This window comes from Rhinatrema bivittatum, chromosome 4 (genome assembly GCF_901001135.1).
Source record: "Rhinatrema bivittatum chromosome 4, aRhiBiv1.1, whole genome shotgun sequence".
NCBI lineage: Eukaryota > Metazoa > Chordata > Amphibia > Gymnophiona > Rhinatrematidae > Rhinatrema > Rhinatrema bivittatum.
The window spans coordinates 470741553-470759511 of record NC_042618.1 but is presented as its reverse complement, the minus strand read 5'-3'; the positions used below and the strand labels follow the sequence as shown (position 1 = coordinate 470759511).

Genomic DNA, 17959 nt, shown 5'->3' with positions numbered 1-17959 from the left:
ATTCAGGGCTTGGAAATGCTTTTTTGAAAAGCCAAGTTTTTAGTCTTTTCCTAAATGTTAGAGAGCATGGCTCCTGTCTTAAGTCTGGTGGGATAGAGTTCCAGAGAGTATATTACGTGCGTAACCCCGAAAACCTGCTCCTGTGTGTGCCGAGCCTATTTTGCATAGGCCCGGCGACGTGCGCAAGCCCCGGGATGCGCGTATGTCCTGGGGCTTGAAAAAAGGGGCGGGGAGTGGGCGGGACAGGGCGAGGGCGGGATCAAGGCCTCCGGCACAGCGGTCGTGCCGGGGGCTCGCGCAACCTACGCCTGCCCGGAGGCAGGCGCAACCTTGCCAACAAAGATCAGGGTTTTTTTTAGATAGGGCTGGGGGGCAGGTTAGGTAGGGGAAGGGAGGGGAAGGTGGGGGGGTTGGAAGGAAAGTTCCCTCTGAGGCCGCTCCCATTTTGGAGCGGCCTCGGAGGGAACAGGGAAAGCCATCGGGGCTCCCCTACGGCTCGGCGCTTGCACGCACCGACCTCGGATTTTATAACATGCGTGCGGCTACACACGCATGTTATAAAGTCTACACCCGCGCATAGGTTTAAAAATCTGGCCCTAAGTGAACTCAGAGCTAGTGCATGGTTTTTGATGTAGATATAGTTTGTGAATTGAATTGCAAAGAGAGGGGGATAGAAAAAGATATGGCATGTCCTAAGACCTTGATCTCAATTTTATTGACGTTTAGAGAGAGTCTGTTATAGTCAAGCCAAGCTCTGATAGAAGAGCAAAAAGAAGATAGATTCAAAGTCCTTAAAATTCTTTCTTGTAGTAAAAGACAAGTTGCCCAATAATTGCCTGACTGGCCGAGTTTCGCCCGCTTAAAGGGAGCTGCTTCAGGGGGCTATAAAATGTAAACAAACATTTAAATAACACATAAAAACATATATAAAAAACATATAAAATCCCACATAAATAATAATATATATAGTATAAAGCAAAGGAGATAATAACATATGTACAAAAAAATAAGCTATATCTAAAAGAAATATAGTAAAATCAATGCAGACATCAAATGTTATTTAAACATTAGGTAAAGAACAATAATTTATTGGGAAAAACGTAAGAATTAAAATGGATGTGCTGCGTGTTGACAAAGAATAGCCACCACGGAACGCGTGAGATTTTGTGAGAAACAGATAAAGTGCAATGTACTAATCGGTTATTTTGTAAACAGCCGATAATGAATTAATGAAGGAATCTGATTTTGATTAAACAATCCTGCCATCGGATCATAATCTGTAAAAAAAAAACAAACAAACACTTTTCCTTAAAGTAAAGTACTTTCTTATTTATTCGCATTACCATAAAAACAGTGCAAGGAACCGCTTTATTTTGTACTATTTTTGTTAAATAATTTTCTCCCTGGTCCAGATACACCTGACTACTTGCAGATGTAATACAAATAATTTTAATATCTCTTCAAAAAAGATTTTTTAAGTGCTTAAAAACAACAGAGTTCTAATCTGATGACAGAAGTGCAGTTAATAAAATCGATTTGCACTATTGCTATGTTAAAAGCAGTGCGGGAAACAAAAATTTTAGAACAGTGAGAGAAGCAATGTTTTTCAATCAACTGTGCGTTGTTCCGATACCGCGAGAAACCTAATGGTAACACAGAGCCTGATTTGTGCGGACGATATTACCTTTCAGACAAGATCAGTTGAGGTGAAACAGAGATTCATTGAAAGAGACTATCCAGAAAAATAAGTCATAAACGGCTACAAGAGAGCAGCAAAACAGAATAGAAATGAACTCTTACAACCTAGGAATAAAAAACCAAATGACAAAATCGTCTGTCCTACTACGTATACTCATATGTCGCAGAGTTATCATTATTATTTTGTAAAAACGCTGGCCTGTTATACATATATTATCCTTCATTAATTCATTATCGGCTGTTTACAAAATAACCGATTAGTACATTGCGCTTTATCTGTTTCTCACAAAATCTTACGCGTTCCGTGGTGGCTATTCTTTTGCAACACGCAGCACAACTATTTTAACTCTTGTGTTTTTTTCCAATAAATTATTGTTGTTTACCTAATTTTTAAATAACATTCGTCCTGTGCACAACACAGTATTCATACTTTCGTTTCCGGTCTTTATTTCTACATTACAGGCTTCATTATACGTAGCAGAGGAATATTCATCGGTTATTCAGTTTGAATTTGTGCTTTCACTTTGTATGTAGCTTACTTATTTTCATTCTTTACCGTTTGCGCCTTGCGTTGTTATCATTATGTATCCTCGCAGTTTCGCTATATATTATTCCACACCGGGATGAAGCTGTACATTTAGGAAGACTAATACTCTTTTATTAATATATATAATATAAAAAAATGTTTAATCTATTGTCTTTTGAATATTTAATAGTCAATTTATATATTACATGTACCTAAAATGGTTAATCCGACAGGATCACTGCAAACACCCCAAAAATATATATAATTAATCTAATATAAAAGATCATCTTTGCCATTTATTATATTTTACAAGTAATCAAGATTTATTAATAAGCATTATGCTACAAACAATTTGTTCATTCATGGGTTTGCTTTTTTAATAGGTTCCTATTTTTTGTCCTACAATAAGAACGCCGATAGACGATTATCATTTACTATACATCACATACGCAGGTATCGAATTCTTTATCCTGTCAGCCCTTATTTTGGTGTCATGGTCTTGTCATGTGTGTGTGTATATATATATATATATATATATATATGTTTTTCCTTTACAAAACATTTTACATAATTTATATTATTTATTCATTTTGATGTCTGCATCGATCTTTCTATATTTCTTTTAGATTAAGTTTATTTGTTTGTATATATGTTATTATCTTCTTTGCTTTATATTATTTATATTATTATTTATGTGGGATTTTATATGTTTTTTATATATGTTTTTATGCGTTATTTCAATGTTTGTTTACATTCTGTAGCCCATGAAGCAGCCCCCTTTAAGCGGGCGAAACTCGGCCAGATTTGGGCAATTATTGGGCAACTTGTCTTTTACTACAATAAAGAATTTTACAGACTTTGGATCTATCTTCTTTTTGTTCTCCTCACGACTTTGATAGATCGTCTTCCTTGTTGCTTTCTGGGTCCAAGCTCTGATAGAAGACAGACATAGAGAAACAAATTGCTGAGTAACTGACCAGGATGATTTAAAAGGGAAAAAAAAACCCTGAATATCATCAGCATATCTGGACCCAAGGTGGATAGAAGTAGACAGAGAGGAGTCAGATAGATATTAAATAAGACAACTGATAGAGCCGAGCCTTGAGGGACACCAATAGTGATTGGAAAGCAAACAGAATGTTAGGAATTATTAGGAAGAGAATGGTGAATAAAACGGAAAATGTCATAATGCCTCTGTATCGCTCCATGGTGAGACCACACCTTGAATACTGTGTACAATTTTGGTCACCGCATCTCAAAAAAGATATAATTGTGATGGAGAAGGTACAGAGAAAGACGACCAAAATAATGAAGGGGATGGAATGGCTTCCCAATGAAGAAAGGCTAAAGAGGTTAGGGCAGTTTAGCTAGGAGAAGAGATGCCTGAGGGGGGATCTGATAGAGGTCTTTAAGATCATGAGAGGTCTAGAATGGGTAAATGAAATTGGTTATTTACACTTTCGGATAATAGAAAGACTAGGGGGCACTCCATGAAGTTAGCAAGTAGCACATTTAAAACTAATCAGAGAAAATTATTTTTCACTCAACGCACAATTAAGCTCTGGAATTTGTTGCCAGAGGATGTGGTTAGTGAAGTTAGTGTAGCTGTGTTTAAAAAATGTTTGGATAAGTTCTTGGAGGAGAAGTCCATTGACTGCTATTAACCAAGTTGACAGGGAATAGGCACTGCTGTTACTGGCATCAGTAGCATGGGATCTTCTTAGTGTTTGGGTACTTGCCAGGTACTTGCAACTTGGATTGGCCACTGTTGGAAACAGGATACTGGGCTTGATGGTTCCTTGGTCTGACCCAGTATGGCAATTTCTTATGTTCTTATCTAAGAAGTGTCATTGGCTATGTTCACCTGTTGAATTCTCTCAGTGAACTAGGATGTAAACCATGTTTTGACAGTGCCTGAGATACCAGTATCAGAGAGATTGTTCAGAAGAATTTTATGGTTCAGTCATCAAGTCTTATGTCTTATACACTATTTTACGGCATTGATGTCTTACAGTTATCCCGCATTCAATTTATAATGTTTTCCTTTGCTCCAAATGTTCCAAATGTTCTGATGCTCTAATGTTCTACGTTCAATGTGTTCCGATGTTCTAATTGTTTCATGTTCTATGTAATCGCTCCCCGCGACAGTTCTGTTACACTGTAAACTGGTATGATCTGTATACTTTACAGGAATGTTGGTATATAAGAATTCAAAATAAGGTGTGAAAAACTGAACTGATATCTAATAGAATCATGAGAAAAGAAGTGCCTGAATCAAAACCACGATGTATCAAATTAGTGCTGGATAACAGGAGAGTTTCTGTATTATGATGTTTACGGAAACCAAATTGATATTGGTCAAGTATTAAATGTTCGTCTAGGAATTGCAAAAGTTGTTTAAGGACAATCAATTCTATTATCTTAGTTGGAAAGGGAAGGGATGAAATAGGATGCAAACTCTGGAAGTGGGCCAGTATGCTAAATTCCTAGAGGTCAGTATTCAATGCATGTTTAGTTCAGAGCTGTTTAGCTGATTAAGAGTGACTTAAGCGGCTAAGTAGAGGCTGCTGAATATGCACGTACGTTCAGCAGCTGCCGCTTAGCTATACAAGCCCCTAATACGCCTAAAATGTATGCATAAAAACAGCAGGTGTGCATTGGATGGATCGGGTGCGGAGTGAGTTAGATGTATAACTTATATGCCTAACTACCAATATTCAGAGTTAGGCGTATAAGTGCACGTCTAAGTTTAGTCGCCCCATAGAGCAGGTCTAAGCTTATCCGGTGACGTCCGCACATATACACATATATTTAGCGGCTTCGCCGTGCCACTGCATATACATTGTAACTTAGTCGGATAAGCTATATCCGGCTAGGTTACTGAAATGACCGACTTTGAATATTGATCTGCTACCGTGTAACTCGGTTTTTCACACCGCATTGAGCAGTGCAGGACCAATGTCTTCACAACTTGCAACTCAGGACAGCCAGGTCAGATTTGCCCATCTCATGCCCCTCCCGTCCTCATCGTAAAACATTCATTTATAGGAGCGCAGCGCGACGTGATAGCAGGACTTACAGGACTGAGATCCCCCAGTGAGCTCCAGCATCGTTGCCTGCGGTCTCGAAGAGAGGCAGCGCAATGAGGGTGATGGTCGGGGCAATTGTCAGAGGGCCGATAAACCGCATCAGAAATCCAATCAGACCAGAAAATCCGACAAATATCTGGAAACAGGAAGCCACCATGATGGCTCCCTGAATCTAAAAACGAGAGATAAAGGGAGAGTTTAGTCGCAAAGCACATTACAATTACAAAAATTTCATATGCAATCTCTTGTGGCCGCTGAGGGATGGTGCTGAGCAATTAAGTGACAGCCGAGGCAGCTGCAGATTTCTATCACTTTATTAGGGATCATAACCAGAATGATCCAGCCAAAGACTACATAAAAGCAAAGGGCAGCAGTTACAGAGGTGGAAAGTCTGCAGCCTCAGTCAGCACCTTTTTAAAGTCTAACAGCCTAATATTTTGCTAAACTTTAGAAGCTGCCAAGAAGCACAGGCAGCAGTTCACCCCAAACTTCCCACCCACTGTCCTGCCAATGCAGCTTGTGCTGACCCGCACTGCTGCTGGGCCACACACAGCTCTGCCAACGCGGATCCTTCTGATCTGCCGTGCCTGGACTTATCTGATACCGGGACCCTATTCAGAGCTCTGCAATGTACCTGGGTCCTGACTGCAAGCGCCTCCGGCTATTTAAGGAGTCCTACCAAGTCACTTCCCTCCTGACCTGCAGCACTCTCACTGCTCTTGGGAGCAGAGGGTAATTATTCACACCACAGCTATTCCAAATTGTGTAGCGGAGCCTGACAGAAGGAGAAAGGGATCAGAGCACCTCCTGTTCTCGCAGCTAAACTGAGAAGAGCCACCTGGCAGCTTATGTTGCTACTGACTGGGCCGTCGACCCAGGCCTGCCTCGTGCATCTTGGGCAGATTTTTACCTCTCTTATCCTCGACTGCCAGATGTTAACAAACTCGGGCGACGTGGCATTCACCAGGCTGGCGTTCTGCGTCCACTCAGGGCATTTCCAAATAGGGAGGGAAAGCATGGACAGAGTGGGCGTCAAGAACGCAAATGTTCCTCCCTGAAGAATCGGTAACCTGAAAAAGAGAGGAGACACTGGCAACCATAGATACAGGGAGTAAAGAGGAGAACTTTCCCCAATGAGAGAGAGAGAGAGTGACCCCCAGAGGAGGTCAGAAACAGAAACGGAATTCAAGAAAGCCTGGGATAAGCACAGAGGATCTTTAGCCATGGAGAAAGCGAGAAGAAAAGGTAGACCCAGAGACCAAGGAGGAAGAGGAAAAGCGCAGAGTCCTCGTGGTCCTTATCTTCTAGAGAGAAACAACCACACTTGAAAAGCGCGCGTTCTCCTGAAAGTCAGAGCAAGGGAAGTCCTCGGTCCAGGACTCTGATTGCAAGCTCGGCGCTATCTTCTCCTGCATGGAGGACCAACATCTGCAGCTGCAGATGACAAGAGAGACAGCACAGAGCAGCTGAGCTAAGCCTTATCTATGTAAAATTATCCTTTAACTACAAGAAAGGACACCTTTGTCTCCCCCAGTGCAAAGCAGAAAACTGGAAATGGGGCTTTGATGCTGGAATGAAATAAGAAGAACGAGACCTTCTGTGACCTCCATGGTGCAGAATCTGTGACCCGGGCAGACAGAAAGAAATGCCTTCTATTGGCCGAGCTTCAGAAGCTCCGTACCATTCCTCAGCGTGAGTTCTTATCCCTCAGGACTAGGTGGAGATAAACTATGGTGCCTAAACCAGCCCAGTGGCCGGCCTCTTGGGAATATTACTGCCCTAGCTCTTTTAACCTTGACGTACACGTTGGGGAGCAATTTTATGTCAGTTTTCCTTCCACTTACCTGACCCCAAAGACGACCTGAAGAAGGGTGCAAATCCCCGAGACAAAGAAGATGGAGCTGATGAGATGGCTCTGAGTCAGGGGGTCGTGCTGCAGGCACAGCTCCTTGGACAAGATCAGAGGGATGGCCACAAGCCCACCCAAAGCTGTCAAATAGTGCTGGAAAGAGGATACATATGAGACAGAGAAGCACTAGGACTTCTATTATTTCCCGTACCATGGATTTTAGCTGGTTCACATACATCGTTCTGAACTGGGGAAAATGAGATCAGTGAGAACCACTGTTTTGTTAAGCTGGGTGGGAAATTTAGTCTTTCAACTGGACCTGGTGTCAAACGTTGATGAGATAAGAGAAAGGGTGCTGTGAGATGGCATCATGCAATGGAACAGAAGCACAAAGGAAAACCGAATGCGCTGGCCTTCTCTGGTGTTATGTTACTATTTCACTATAAAACTACGTGTCCAGGGCTGGCCAGGTGACTCAGCGGCAGCGCACAGGAACCTGGGTTCAATCCTCCCAGTTGGGCCGGGGCTGGGGGTTTCACTGCTCCTGGAAGGAAGGGAAAGGGAGTCGCCATGACTGCGCAGTGCTGCTGTCTCAACCCATAATTTCAGGGCTCCAGAAAAAGCTGAGGCCCATTGCTGTTACAGAGATTCTCAACCCAGTTCTCGGGTTTTCAGGATCTCCCGAATGAATATGCATGAGACGTTTGCATGCACTGCCTCCACTGTATGCAAATCTATCTCATGCATATTCATTGTGAATGTCCTCTAAAAACCCGACTGACCAGGTGGAACCTGTGAACTGGGGTGAAAACCACTAGGATTAGACCAAAGTGAGTTGGGAGGGAGGATATCATATAGGGGGGAGAGTCCCCAGATAGCTGCAAATTAAGGCTCATGGTGCAAGATCCCTGCTCTGGTTCTGACTGAGCCAGAAGCCCAAAAGGGCAAGAGGAAACCGCCAGGCTTCCCCAAAAAATCAAACCAACCCCAAGCATCCGAGCAACAAACTCTAATGATGAATTTGTAACTAGTTAAACACACTTTGTCCAGGCCTGCCTTGTAGGAACTGTCTAAAACAGTCATTTTCCCGCAGGTAAGCAGGCTGCATTAGCCATGCTGTCTGGGAGAGCCCCTGGCGTCCCGGTGCGGGAACCTCTCATAGAATGTTGAAAGTTTCACTCCTGCACACCTGCGAGGTGCCTTCCCGCGAGGTAATGGTCGCAGGTTTTTCTCTCTCTTCACTCTTGGAAAAATGTTCTCTCTCTCTCTTCTCAAAATCTCTTCAGTGAACCCCAAATGGCACTTTTCAGTGCCCTAATGGCTCCTAAAGCTCCCGGTTTTAAATTTTGCCAATATGGCAAAATCATGTCCCTCATGGATGGGCATATCCGCTGTTATTTATGTTTCGGCCTGAACCACAATCAGGCATCCTGCCGGGATTCTGGCCCAGCGGCAGAGAGCCGAGAAGATTGCTGGACTGAGTGAATTGGAGGAAGGCCTGTTATGTTCTTATGCCCCTAACCAGTGCTCCAAGCAATCTTCACTGGGGCGAGAACCCAACAAATCGGAAAAACAAAAGCGGGCATCCTCCTTGGAACTGGCTACCAGTAAGTTTAAACTGCCAAAAACCGTAGTGGGTCATATGAAGCATGGGCATTCCCATAATAACCCGGACACACTGAAGCACAATCAATCAAGTGCCAATGCATTGAATGCATCGCCCGATACTTCCTGTGATAACCGGAATCGAACTGAGCCTTTGAGACAGACGCAGGAATCCGATCGATGCAAATCAATTAATGAGCTGCGTTGTCTGACGCAAACATCAAAAAGTGTGTCGAAGTCGGCTTCGGACCACGCTTCCAGGACACCGATGCGTCTGACTCCGACACATGCGTCGAGGCCATTGAAAACTAATAAATTGACACATTGGACGCAGAAATACCACACGTCAGAAGCTTTGGCTGCAGGACATTTGCACTAATCTAAGGATCTACCTACCCATAGTATTTGCCATCTCTGATCTAGAAGGTTCTGCGGCTCTGATGCCGATACCCCTCACATTCCGAAGTGCTCCTCTTTATCAACGTTGGATAAACATCACAAGAGGGCATGCATCGAGGAACCTTCAGACCGCCCTCCAAAGCAGTCAAGGAAGTCAACTTCTCCTAGTCAGGGCTAAGACAGCTCTCCACCAGCTAAGAAAAAGAAAACATCTGCAAGTACCAGCAAAGGGTTACAAACTGCAGCCTCTCAATCGCTATCCCAAATTACGGGAATTCTTCAAACCTTCTTTGACACATTAGTGTCCTCTCAGAATCCACATCCCCCCCTCTAAGCCATCAGCAGTGGAATCGGAGCATTCCATTATCTCTCCCTCACATGGCTTACAATCAGAGGATGAGGAACAAATGCTGGAGCCGAGCCTGCTAGGACCAGGACCATGCGGAGATCCTGTTTACTCCTCTCCACCCTCTCCAGAGTCTTCACTAAGTATACCATCAGACCCTCCGGAGGAACCACCAGGACCATCATCACCCCCAGGTTATTTATTTATTTATTTAAGGTTTTTATATACCGGCAATCATGAGCACATATCTTGCTGGTTTACATGAAACGGGAGTGCATTAAATACATCAACTAGAACTGTGGTGATCGAAGGAGCAGTTACAAATAACAAGGGTAGCAGAACTTGGATAAGAAGGAAGAGATAGGAAAGAATAAACGGTTGAACGGTATACAAATAAATTAAATGCTATGTAAAAATGGCATGATTAATGGCTGAATATTTGAAGTCCTTGGTTTGTATCTATGACGTGATATTAGATTGTGTCTGGGAAAGCTTGCTTGAATAACCAAGTCTTAAGTCCTTTCCTGAAAGTTAAGAGGCAAGGTTCCAGTCTGAGATCTGTGGGAATGGAATTCCACAGAGAAGGGCCAGCAGTGGAGGTGGCACGATCTCTTAGAGTGATGTGTTTGGTCATTTTCGCAGGGGGAACTTTGAGGGCGCCTCGGTAGACATTTCTGGTAGGTCTTGTCGAGTTGTATACTTGGAGGGGGATTTGTAGATCGAGGGAGATGCGTTGATGAATAGTTTTGAAGATGACACAAATGGCTTTGTACATGATACGGAAGTGGACGGGTAGCCAATGTAACTCTTTCAGAATGGGGGATATATGGTCTCTCTTTCTTGCGCCTGTTAGTAATCGAGCTGCTGAATTTTGAACCATCTGTAGTGGTTTGGAGTAGGAAGAGGGCAGACCTAGCAATAGGGAATTGCAGTAGTCTAATTTTGCAAAAATGACTGCTTGGATGATCGTTCTGAAGTCTTGGGCATGGAAAAGAGGTCTTATCCTCTTCAGAACCTGGAGTTTATAGAAGCAGTCTTTGGTTGTTTTGTTGATATGGGCCTTGAAGTTTAGCCGGTTGTCTATTATCACTCCTAAGTCTCGAACTTGTGTGGTAGGTAGGTTGGTGGGAAGAGTAGTGTTGGAGATGTTGGTTTCCGGAGAAATGAGAAGGATTTCTGTCTTAGAAGAGTTTAAGATGAGGTGTAGGTTGTTTAGTAGTTGGTTCATAGAGAAGGTGGGAACCACCTTAAACCTGGAAACCAAAAAACTCCTCGATCCTAGGCAGACATGCACGGGCTACTCAAGAATTTTTACATACCTGCGGAACCAGCGACTCTGCCATCCCATTCCATATTGGATGGAGTGATGGAAAGAACATGGGAGTCACCTTTCTCAGTTCCCCTCCACTTCCAAGAAGACAGACCTAAAATTCAGGATGCGGAAGTCAGCATATTATGGTCCAGTCAACCTACCACATGCATCTGTTGTGGTCGAGTCTGTGATGAAGAAAGCCAGGAAAACCAAGCTCTATTCAAACACCCCTCTGGGGAAAGATAGTCAATATCTAGATGACTTCAGCAAGAAGGTATTCCAGAGTGCAATGCTCAACGCTAAGATCCAGCAGCACTAATCTATAATATATTGGGCTTGGTGTCCGTCAGTGCTCGCTATATTGAGCTGCATGTTTCCCAGCCCGCCGATAGATGGCGCAGGCGACTGAAACAGGCCACAGGTAGGAAGAACAGCAGCCATCGCGGGAGAGGTAGAATATAGCAGAGGAGATCCTGGCATGCCGCGAATGGAGTGTGTTCCACGGCACACGTTGTGTTCGCGGCAAGGAGAAAGGCCCGGCATGCCATTTGCTGCGAAAAGGGAAGGCCCCCGTGTGCTGCGATCGGTGTAACCGGGCCTTCATCTTCGCTGTGAACGGAGTGTGTGCCACGGGACGCACTCCGTTCGCGGCATGCCATACTGCTATATTCTGCTGAAGGCCCCCGTGTGTCGCGAATGGCGTGCCGGGCCTTCATCTTTGCCATGAACGATATACCAGGCCTTCATCTTCACCGCGAACAGCGGTTCCCACGGCATGCTGGTGAGAGATAATGTTTGTCGGGGAGGGTGAGAGAGAGCAGAAGGATGTGAGAGAGAGCATGGGGGGGGGGGAGGGGATGCCGGTGAGACAGAATGTGTGTGTGTGAGAGAGTGGGGGTTACAGAGAGCATGGTTGGTGAGAGGGGGTGGGGAGGGTGTGAGAGAGAGCATGGGGGGATGCTGGTGAGAGACAATGTGTATGTGAGGGGTGGTGACAGAAAGCATGGTTGGTGAGAGGGGGTGGGGAGGGTGTGAGAGAGAGAGCATGGGAGGTAAGAGAGGGTGGGTGGGGGGATGCTTGAGTATGGGTTTCAGAGAGAGGGAGCCTATATGAGGGGAAGTGGGTGTGTGAGAGAGGGAGGGTGACAGAGCATGGTTGGTGAGAGGGGGTGGGGAGGTTGTGAGAGAGAGCATGGGCGGGATGCCGGTGACAGACAATGTGTGTGTGACAGAGGGGGGGGGGGGGCGTGACAGAGCGCATGGTTGGTGAACGGGGGGTGGGGAGGGTAAGAGAGAGAGCATGGGGGGGGATTCCAGTGAGAGAGAATGTGTATGTGAGAGAGGGGGGGGGGGTGACAGAGATCATGGTTGGTGAGAGGGGGTTGGGGAAGGTGTGAGAGAGAGAGCATGGGAGGTAAGAGACGGTGGGGGGGGATGCTTGAGTGTGGGTTTCAGAAGAGAGGGAGCCTATATGAGGGGAGGGAGATGACGGTGAGAGAGAATGTGTGTGTATGAGAGAGGAGAGGGGGGTATGGGGGAGTGCGAGAGACAGCTTGGTTGATAAGAGGGGGAGTGCGCGGGATGCTTGAGCGTGGGTTTTAGAGAGGGTGCCTATATGAGGGGATGTGTGTGTGTGCGAGAGAGTGAGGGAGCCTGTATGAGGGTGTGTGTATGTGGAAGGAACACTCTTACAGTGAATTTCTAGGGAAATTCTGCTCAAAACAAGAGCAGATGTGCCAATAAAAAGGCTCGCCGCCCGGGCGTAGAATGGATACAGTTGCTAGTTCTATATAACGCAGTATTTATATGAATGTCTTCAAAAAATGAAGTTTGATACAGAACAGCTCACAGAAGATATCCCACAAAAACAGGGTATAGAGGACATGGAAGAGGGATTGCGGCACCTACTCCGTACAATTTATGAAGGATTCAATACCTCAGTCCGCACTTCGGCGGCAGCCATTGTGGCCAGAAGAATAGCATGGTTCCAGGCAAGCGCCATTTGCAAGGAGGTCCATGACAAACTAGCAGACTTTCCATGTAAGGGGGATACTCTTTTCAGGGAGAAACTTCGGGAAACCGTATCCCAGCTCAAAGAACAAGGTGTGGCGGTTTCATCACTCACATCGCCCATTGACCAAACAACGACTAAGTGTTACTATCCACCCTATTGGAAGCCATTTTATCCTAGACTCTCCTATAGGCCATTCTTCTCGTACAGGACTCTGCCATATCAACAAAGACTGCAGTTCCAGCAGGCTCAATCTTGAGGACGGAATTGTTCTCAGCAAACATAAAAGCCATCACAGCCTGTTAGTCAAAAACCCCAACAGTCTTTTTGAGCCTGAACAGGCCACAGCTAGAAATACCCATGGGAGGACGCCTTCTTTCCTTTTTTCAGGAATGGCATTAGATCACATCAGATCGTTGGATCCTCAACATCATAAAGTGTCATTGACAGCTCCAGGGATTTTATTCCCAAAACTTCCTCATCCCAAAAAGAGTGGAGGCTTACGTCCAATTCTGGATCTCCGGGCCCTGAATCGATACCTTTGGCGGGAGAAATTCAAGATGACTTTTCTGAAAACCATTTTACCTTTTGTACAACCCAATGACTGGATGTGCTCTCTGGACCTGAAGGATGCATATACCCACATACCAATACACCCCAATTCTTGGCGCTAACTTTGTTTTTAAGTCAGCGCCCAGCACTACCAGTACAAAGTCCTACCGTTTGGCCTCTCTTTGGCATCCAGGGTATTCACAAAATGTCTAGCAGTAGCTGTGGCCCACCTTCGGAAACAAGGAATAAAGGTTTTTCCCTACCTGGATGACTGTCTGCTTGTAGCAAAAATCCCAGAACTTATTCATGCCCACCAAATTCAAACAATAAATTGCTTGGAAAGATTGGGCTCATCATAAATTATGAAAAGTTGCATCTCGACCCTTCTCAGACCCTACAATTTATAGGTGCGATCATAAACACACGCCTTTGGCAAGGCCTTCCTATTGGAGGACAGGATTTGCACTTTTCAGAACCTAGCCTTAACAATAAAGCTCCTCCCACATCCCACAGCTGGGCAAGTCCTCACCTTATTGGGTCACATGGAAGCAGTGATGTATGTAGTCCCTCACACATGCCTTCACATGCACCATTTGCAGTGGGGTCTGAAATCTCAGTGGTCGCAACGCTTCCATCCCATGTTGACACTGCTAACCTTGACTCAGCCAATGTTATCAGACTTGGATTGGTGGCTGAGCCCTGGGGTCTTACAGTCAGGTGCACTTTCTGAATCCTGACTCATCAGATAGAACTAAAGACAGATACCTTCCACAAAGGGATGTGGCGCGCACGTCTTGCACGTCAAGACACAAGGCCTTTGGTCCCCCACTGAAAAATAATTCCAGATCAACCTACTAGAACTACGTGCCATACGATTTGCAATCTGCGCCTTCTCGCACATTCTTCAAAACAAAACAGTGATGGTATACATGGACAATCAAGTGGCTATGTTCTACATAAACAGAAAGGCGGGTCATTCAAAGATGCACGGAATCAGTATTGACAGTGGAATGGTCATTAACTCACTCGATATGACTGCAGGCAACCTACCTGCCAGGAGTAAGAAATACAGAGGCCGATCACCTCAGCAGAATCTTTCATCCCCACGAATGGAAGCTTCTTTGGAACATAGCATACTCCCTATTCCAAAGGTAGGGAATGCCCCATATAGATCTCTTTGCGATCAAGTACAACCCAAAGCTACAGAGGTTCTGCTCTCTATATCCAAACAATCGAAGGCTAGCTCAAGACGCTTTTCTGCTCAAATGGACAGGGAACCTATTGTATGTGTTCCCTCCAATCCCGCTAATAATTTGAGTAATACAGAAATGCATAGTGGACAAGTCAGATCTCATCCTTATAGCGCCAGTGTGCCCAGGTAGCCCTGGTATGCCTACATCATGCATCTCTCCATACAACCGATCCTTCTTCCAAACAGATTGGACCTTCTAAAGCAGGAAGAAGGAACACTGCTTTACCCCATGCAAGACTCCCTTCACTTGACAGCATGGAGATTGAAAGGAAGTACTAAGCCATCTTCAAATTCCGAAGAAGATTATGGACATTCTTATCTCTTCAAGAAAACCATCCGTGAGGAAAAATTATGCAGCTAAATGGCATAGGTATCTCCACTGGTGTAGGTCAATAGCGCTTGACCCTTTTCATTCTTCACAGGAACAGTTACTTAAATACCTGCATTTACTGTACCTTTGTGGTCTAGCGGTTTCCTCCATAAGTATGCACCTCAGCGCCATAGTGGCGTATCATCCTTCAGTACAAGGAGCCTCCATATCCACTCACCCCCTTGTATTTCATTTCATGAGGGGTGCCTTCAGTCTCCAACTACCGACCACATGACCAGTAGTACCTTGGAACTTAAATGTGGTCTTGAAAGCGCTGATGCTCCCAAATATTGAACCAATGCAAACATCTTCACTGAAATTTCTCACATGGAAAGTATTATTTCTGGTAGCAATAACCTTGGCTCGACGAGCCAGCGAACTTCAAGTGCTAGTTCACTATTCTCCTTACCTACAATTCTATCATGATAAGGTCACCTTACGAACTCATCCATCCTTCCTTCTGCAGGTAGTTTTGGCTTTTCATTTGAATCAACCCATAACATTGCCAACTTTCTTCCCTAAACCGCATTCAGTCGGGAAGCTCTACTGCACACATTGGATTGTAAAAGAGTGTTAGCTTATTATAAGCAAAGGTCTAACACACCAAAGAGACACTCACAGCTCTTTCTTTCCTTCAGCCCAAATGCCCCTGGATTACCAGTGTCTAAACGGACACTAGTGAACTGGCTAACTCAATGCATCCACTTCGGCTATTCTACCAAGTCTGAGCATCTAACTTCAAAGATCAAAGCCCATCAGTTGAGGGCTATGTCTGCTTTGATCGCCCACCTTAGTCAGGTTCCTATTGAAGACATTTGCAAAGCAGCAATGTGGTCATCACTACATACGTTCACTTCTTATTACTGCCTTCAGCAACATACCAAATCCGATGCAATCAAAGGGCATGAGATACTACGTCATGCGACTAATTCTTAAGGCTGTCCACACTTTGCAGGGATACGCTGTACAAATAACCCTATACAGTTCCAAACATATAAACTGTTTTTCAAACTGAGTATCCTGTGTTTTGTCTCCCTGGCTAGGGACTCCCAGACAGTATGGTTAATTCAGTCTGCTTATCTGTGGGGAAAAAAAGCAAGTTTGCTTACTGTAAATGGTGTTTTCCATAGATAGCAGGATCAATTAGCCATACGTCCCCACCCACCTCCTTGGACAGTCTCTTCCATTCTGCCTGCTCTATGCCTACCTTTCTATATGCTCCTGTTTCTTTGCTATCTAATTAACTGAGGAGAGAGAGTCAGTCGGGTGGGAAGGCACCGTGCAGGTGTGCAGGAGCAAAGTTTTCAACATTCTCTGGGCATGTTCCCACACCTGGAAGCCAGGGGGCGCTCCCAGACAGCATGGCTAATTCATCCTGCTATCTACGGAAAACACCATTTACGGTAAGCAAACTTGCTTTTGTTAATGGCGCCTTGATTTAACAAATTACAAATCATTCAAGAGCTTATCACTACTGAGGCAGGTGAGAGACCCTGGGGAGGGGAGGAGTAACCGTGCCCACCCGCTACTGCCGGGAGAAGAAGGGAAGACTACAGGAGAGGCGGGAGAGCTGGGACTTGAGATTCATTTAAGTATCTGGGGTTAACTTTCTACTCACTTCACAAGGAGAAGAACTGCGCAATTAACTTTACAGATGGGCAAGCAGAAGGAGCTAAATTATTAAAAGGATTGGCTTTCACATCTGAAGGCATTGGCTGCAAGTTTAAGGTCACAGATTTCTTGAGAACTCAAAGTTTAAATCGATTCAGTTCTATCAAATTATCAGTAAAACTGAGATGGAAAGCAGACCAGCTCAGCGTGATTATTGCTGCTATTTTAGGATATCATCAGTGCTATTTATAAGGGGCTGAAAGGGCAGTTTACGTCTGAGCACGTTAATCTCCCTCCCGCAGGGAATTCTCCACACTCAGAGTCAAGTGACATCTTTCTGAGAACTGAGCACTTAATATCTGGACTGAGGTGAGTGCCCTGGGCCCCTGTCTGGGACTCCTCGGCCCGGGGGTTACAAGGGTCAAACAATAAAATCAGTGTTTATTCTGCGACTATCCCCTGTATGGTGCACTTTTTCCTCAAAGTATTTCTGAGGGAATCTAAACCTTAAGGAGTAGCATTTTAATGAAATGTTGTAAAGCGGTGTCCTAGGGACAACACAGGAAGATGACGGCAGGAAGAGACCATAAAGCCCATCCACCCTATTTATCCAGTCTTACAATTCCCACGAATGAAGACAAATTAAGCAGCAAAATGATCAGATTGGTGTTCTCTGGAGAGCCCTTGAGCAATAGGGCAGTGCCCGGGGGGCCAATGACCCTAACTGCCCCGGGGCGGGGGCAGTGTGTGTGTGTGTCCGCCCCTGTTTGCAGACGGAGCTTTTCCTGAACTTTCCCAGTCCTCTGTGAGATCCCAGCATCCACCGGGAAAGCACCTGCTGTAACAGAAATGGACAAGGGGGGGTCGCGCTGGGAGTGCGAGACCTGAAACCGAAGCTGTGGCGGTGACGTCCTCGTTTTGTGCCGGAGTTTTTCGTAGGCAGCTCGTCAAGCGCAGGCAGGGCACTTATAAAACTGAAGGCAAATCCCGGTCTGAAAGAACGTAAAATGAAGATGAGATGGATTTCTCCTGCTCGTGTTCCTGACTGGGAGTTGCATTCTCTTCTGATGTGTAACCTGCCGGGGGAGTTAGGCTGTCCTGACTGTTTTATTTCCAATAACCACCAAAAGTGCTTACCCCTTTTGTGTGGTTCTGCTTCACAGCGTGAACGCTGTAATATTGGAAGCACAATTCTTATTCCCGATGCTTCACGGCGTGAACGCTGTAATATTGGAAGCACAATTCTTATTCCCGATGTTTCACGGCGTGAACGCTGTAATATTGGAAGCACAATTCTTATTCCCGATGCTTCACGGCGTGAACGCTGTAATATTGGAAG

General features: G+C 45.0%; 1 protein-coding gene across 2 annotated transcripts in view; it reads right to left on the bottom strand.

Moving 5' to 3' along the window:
- The window catches only part of LOC115089190 (solute carrier family 23 member 1-like), a 97066-nt gene that overhangs the window by 21399 nt on the left and 57708 nt on the right, over nucleotides 1-17959 (bottom strand). The window contains exons 3-5 of one of the 2 annotated variants that reach the window (XM_029597234.1): nucleotides 7158-7315; nucleotides 6224-6383; nucleotides 5304-5485 (exon numbers count right to left, since the gene is read on the bottom strand). In XM_029597234.1, coding sequence (XP_029453094.1) covers nucleotides 5304-5485; nucleotides 6224-6383; nucleotides 7158-7315 — 500 coding nt within the window. The remainder of the gene's footprint in view (nucleotides 1-5303; nucleotides 5486-6223; nucleotides 6384-7157; nucleotides 7316-17959) is intronic. The other variant, XM_029597236.1, reaches the window with a different exon arrangement.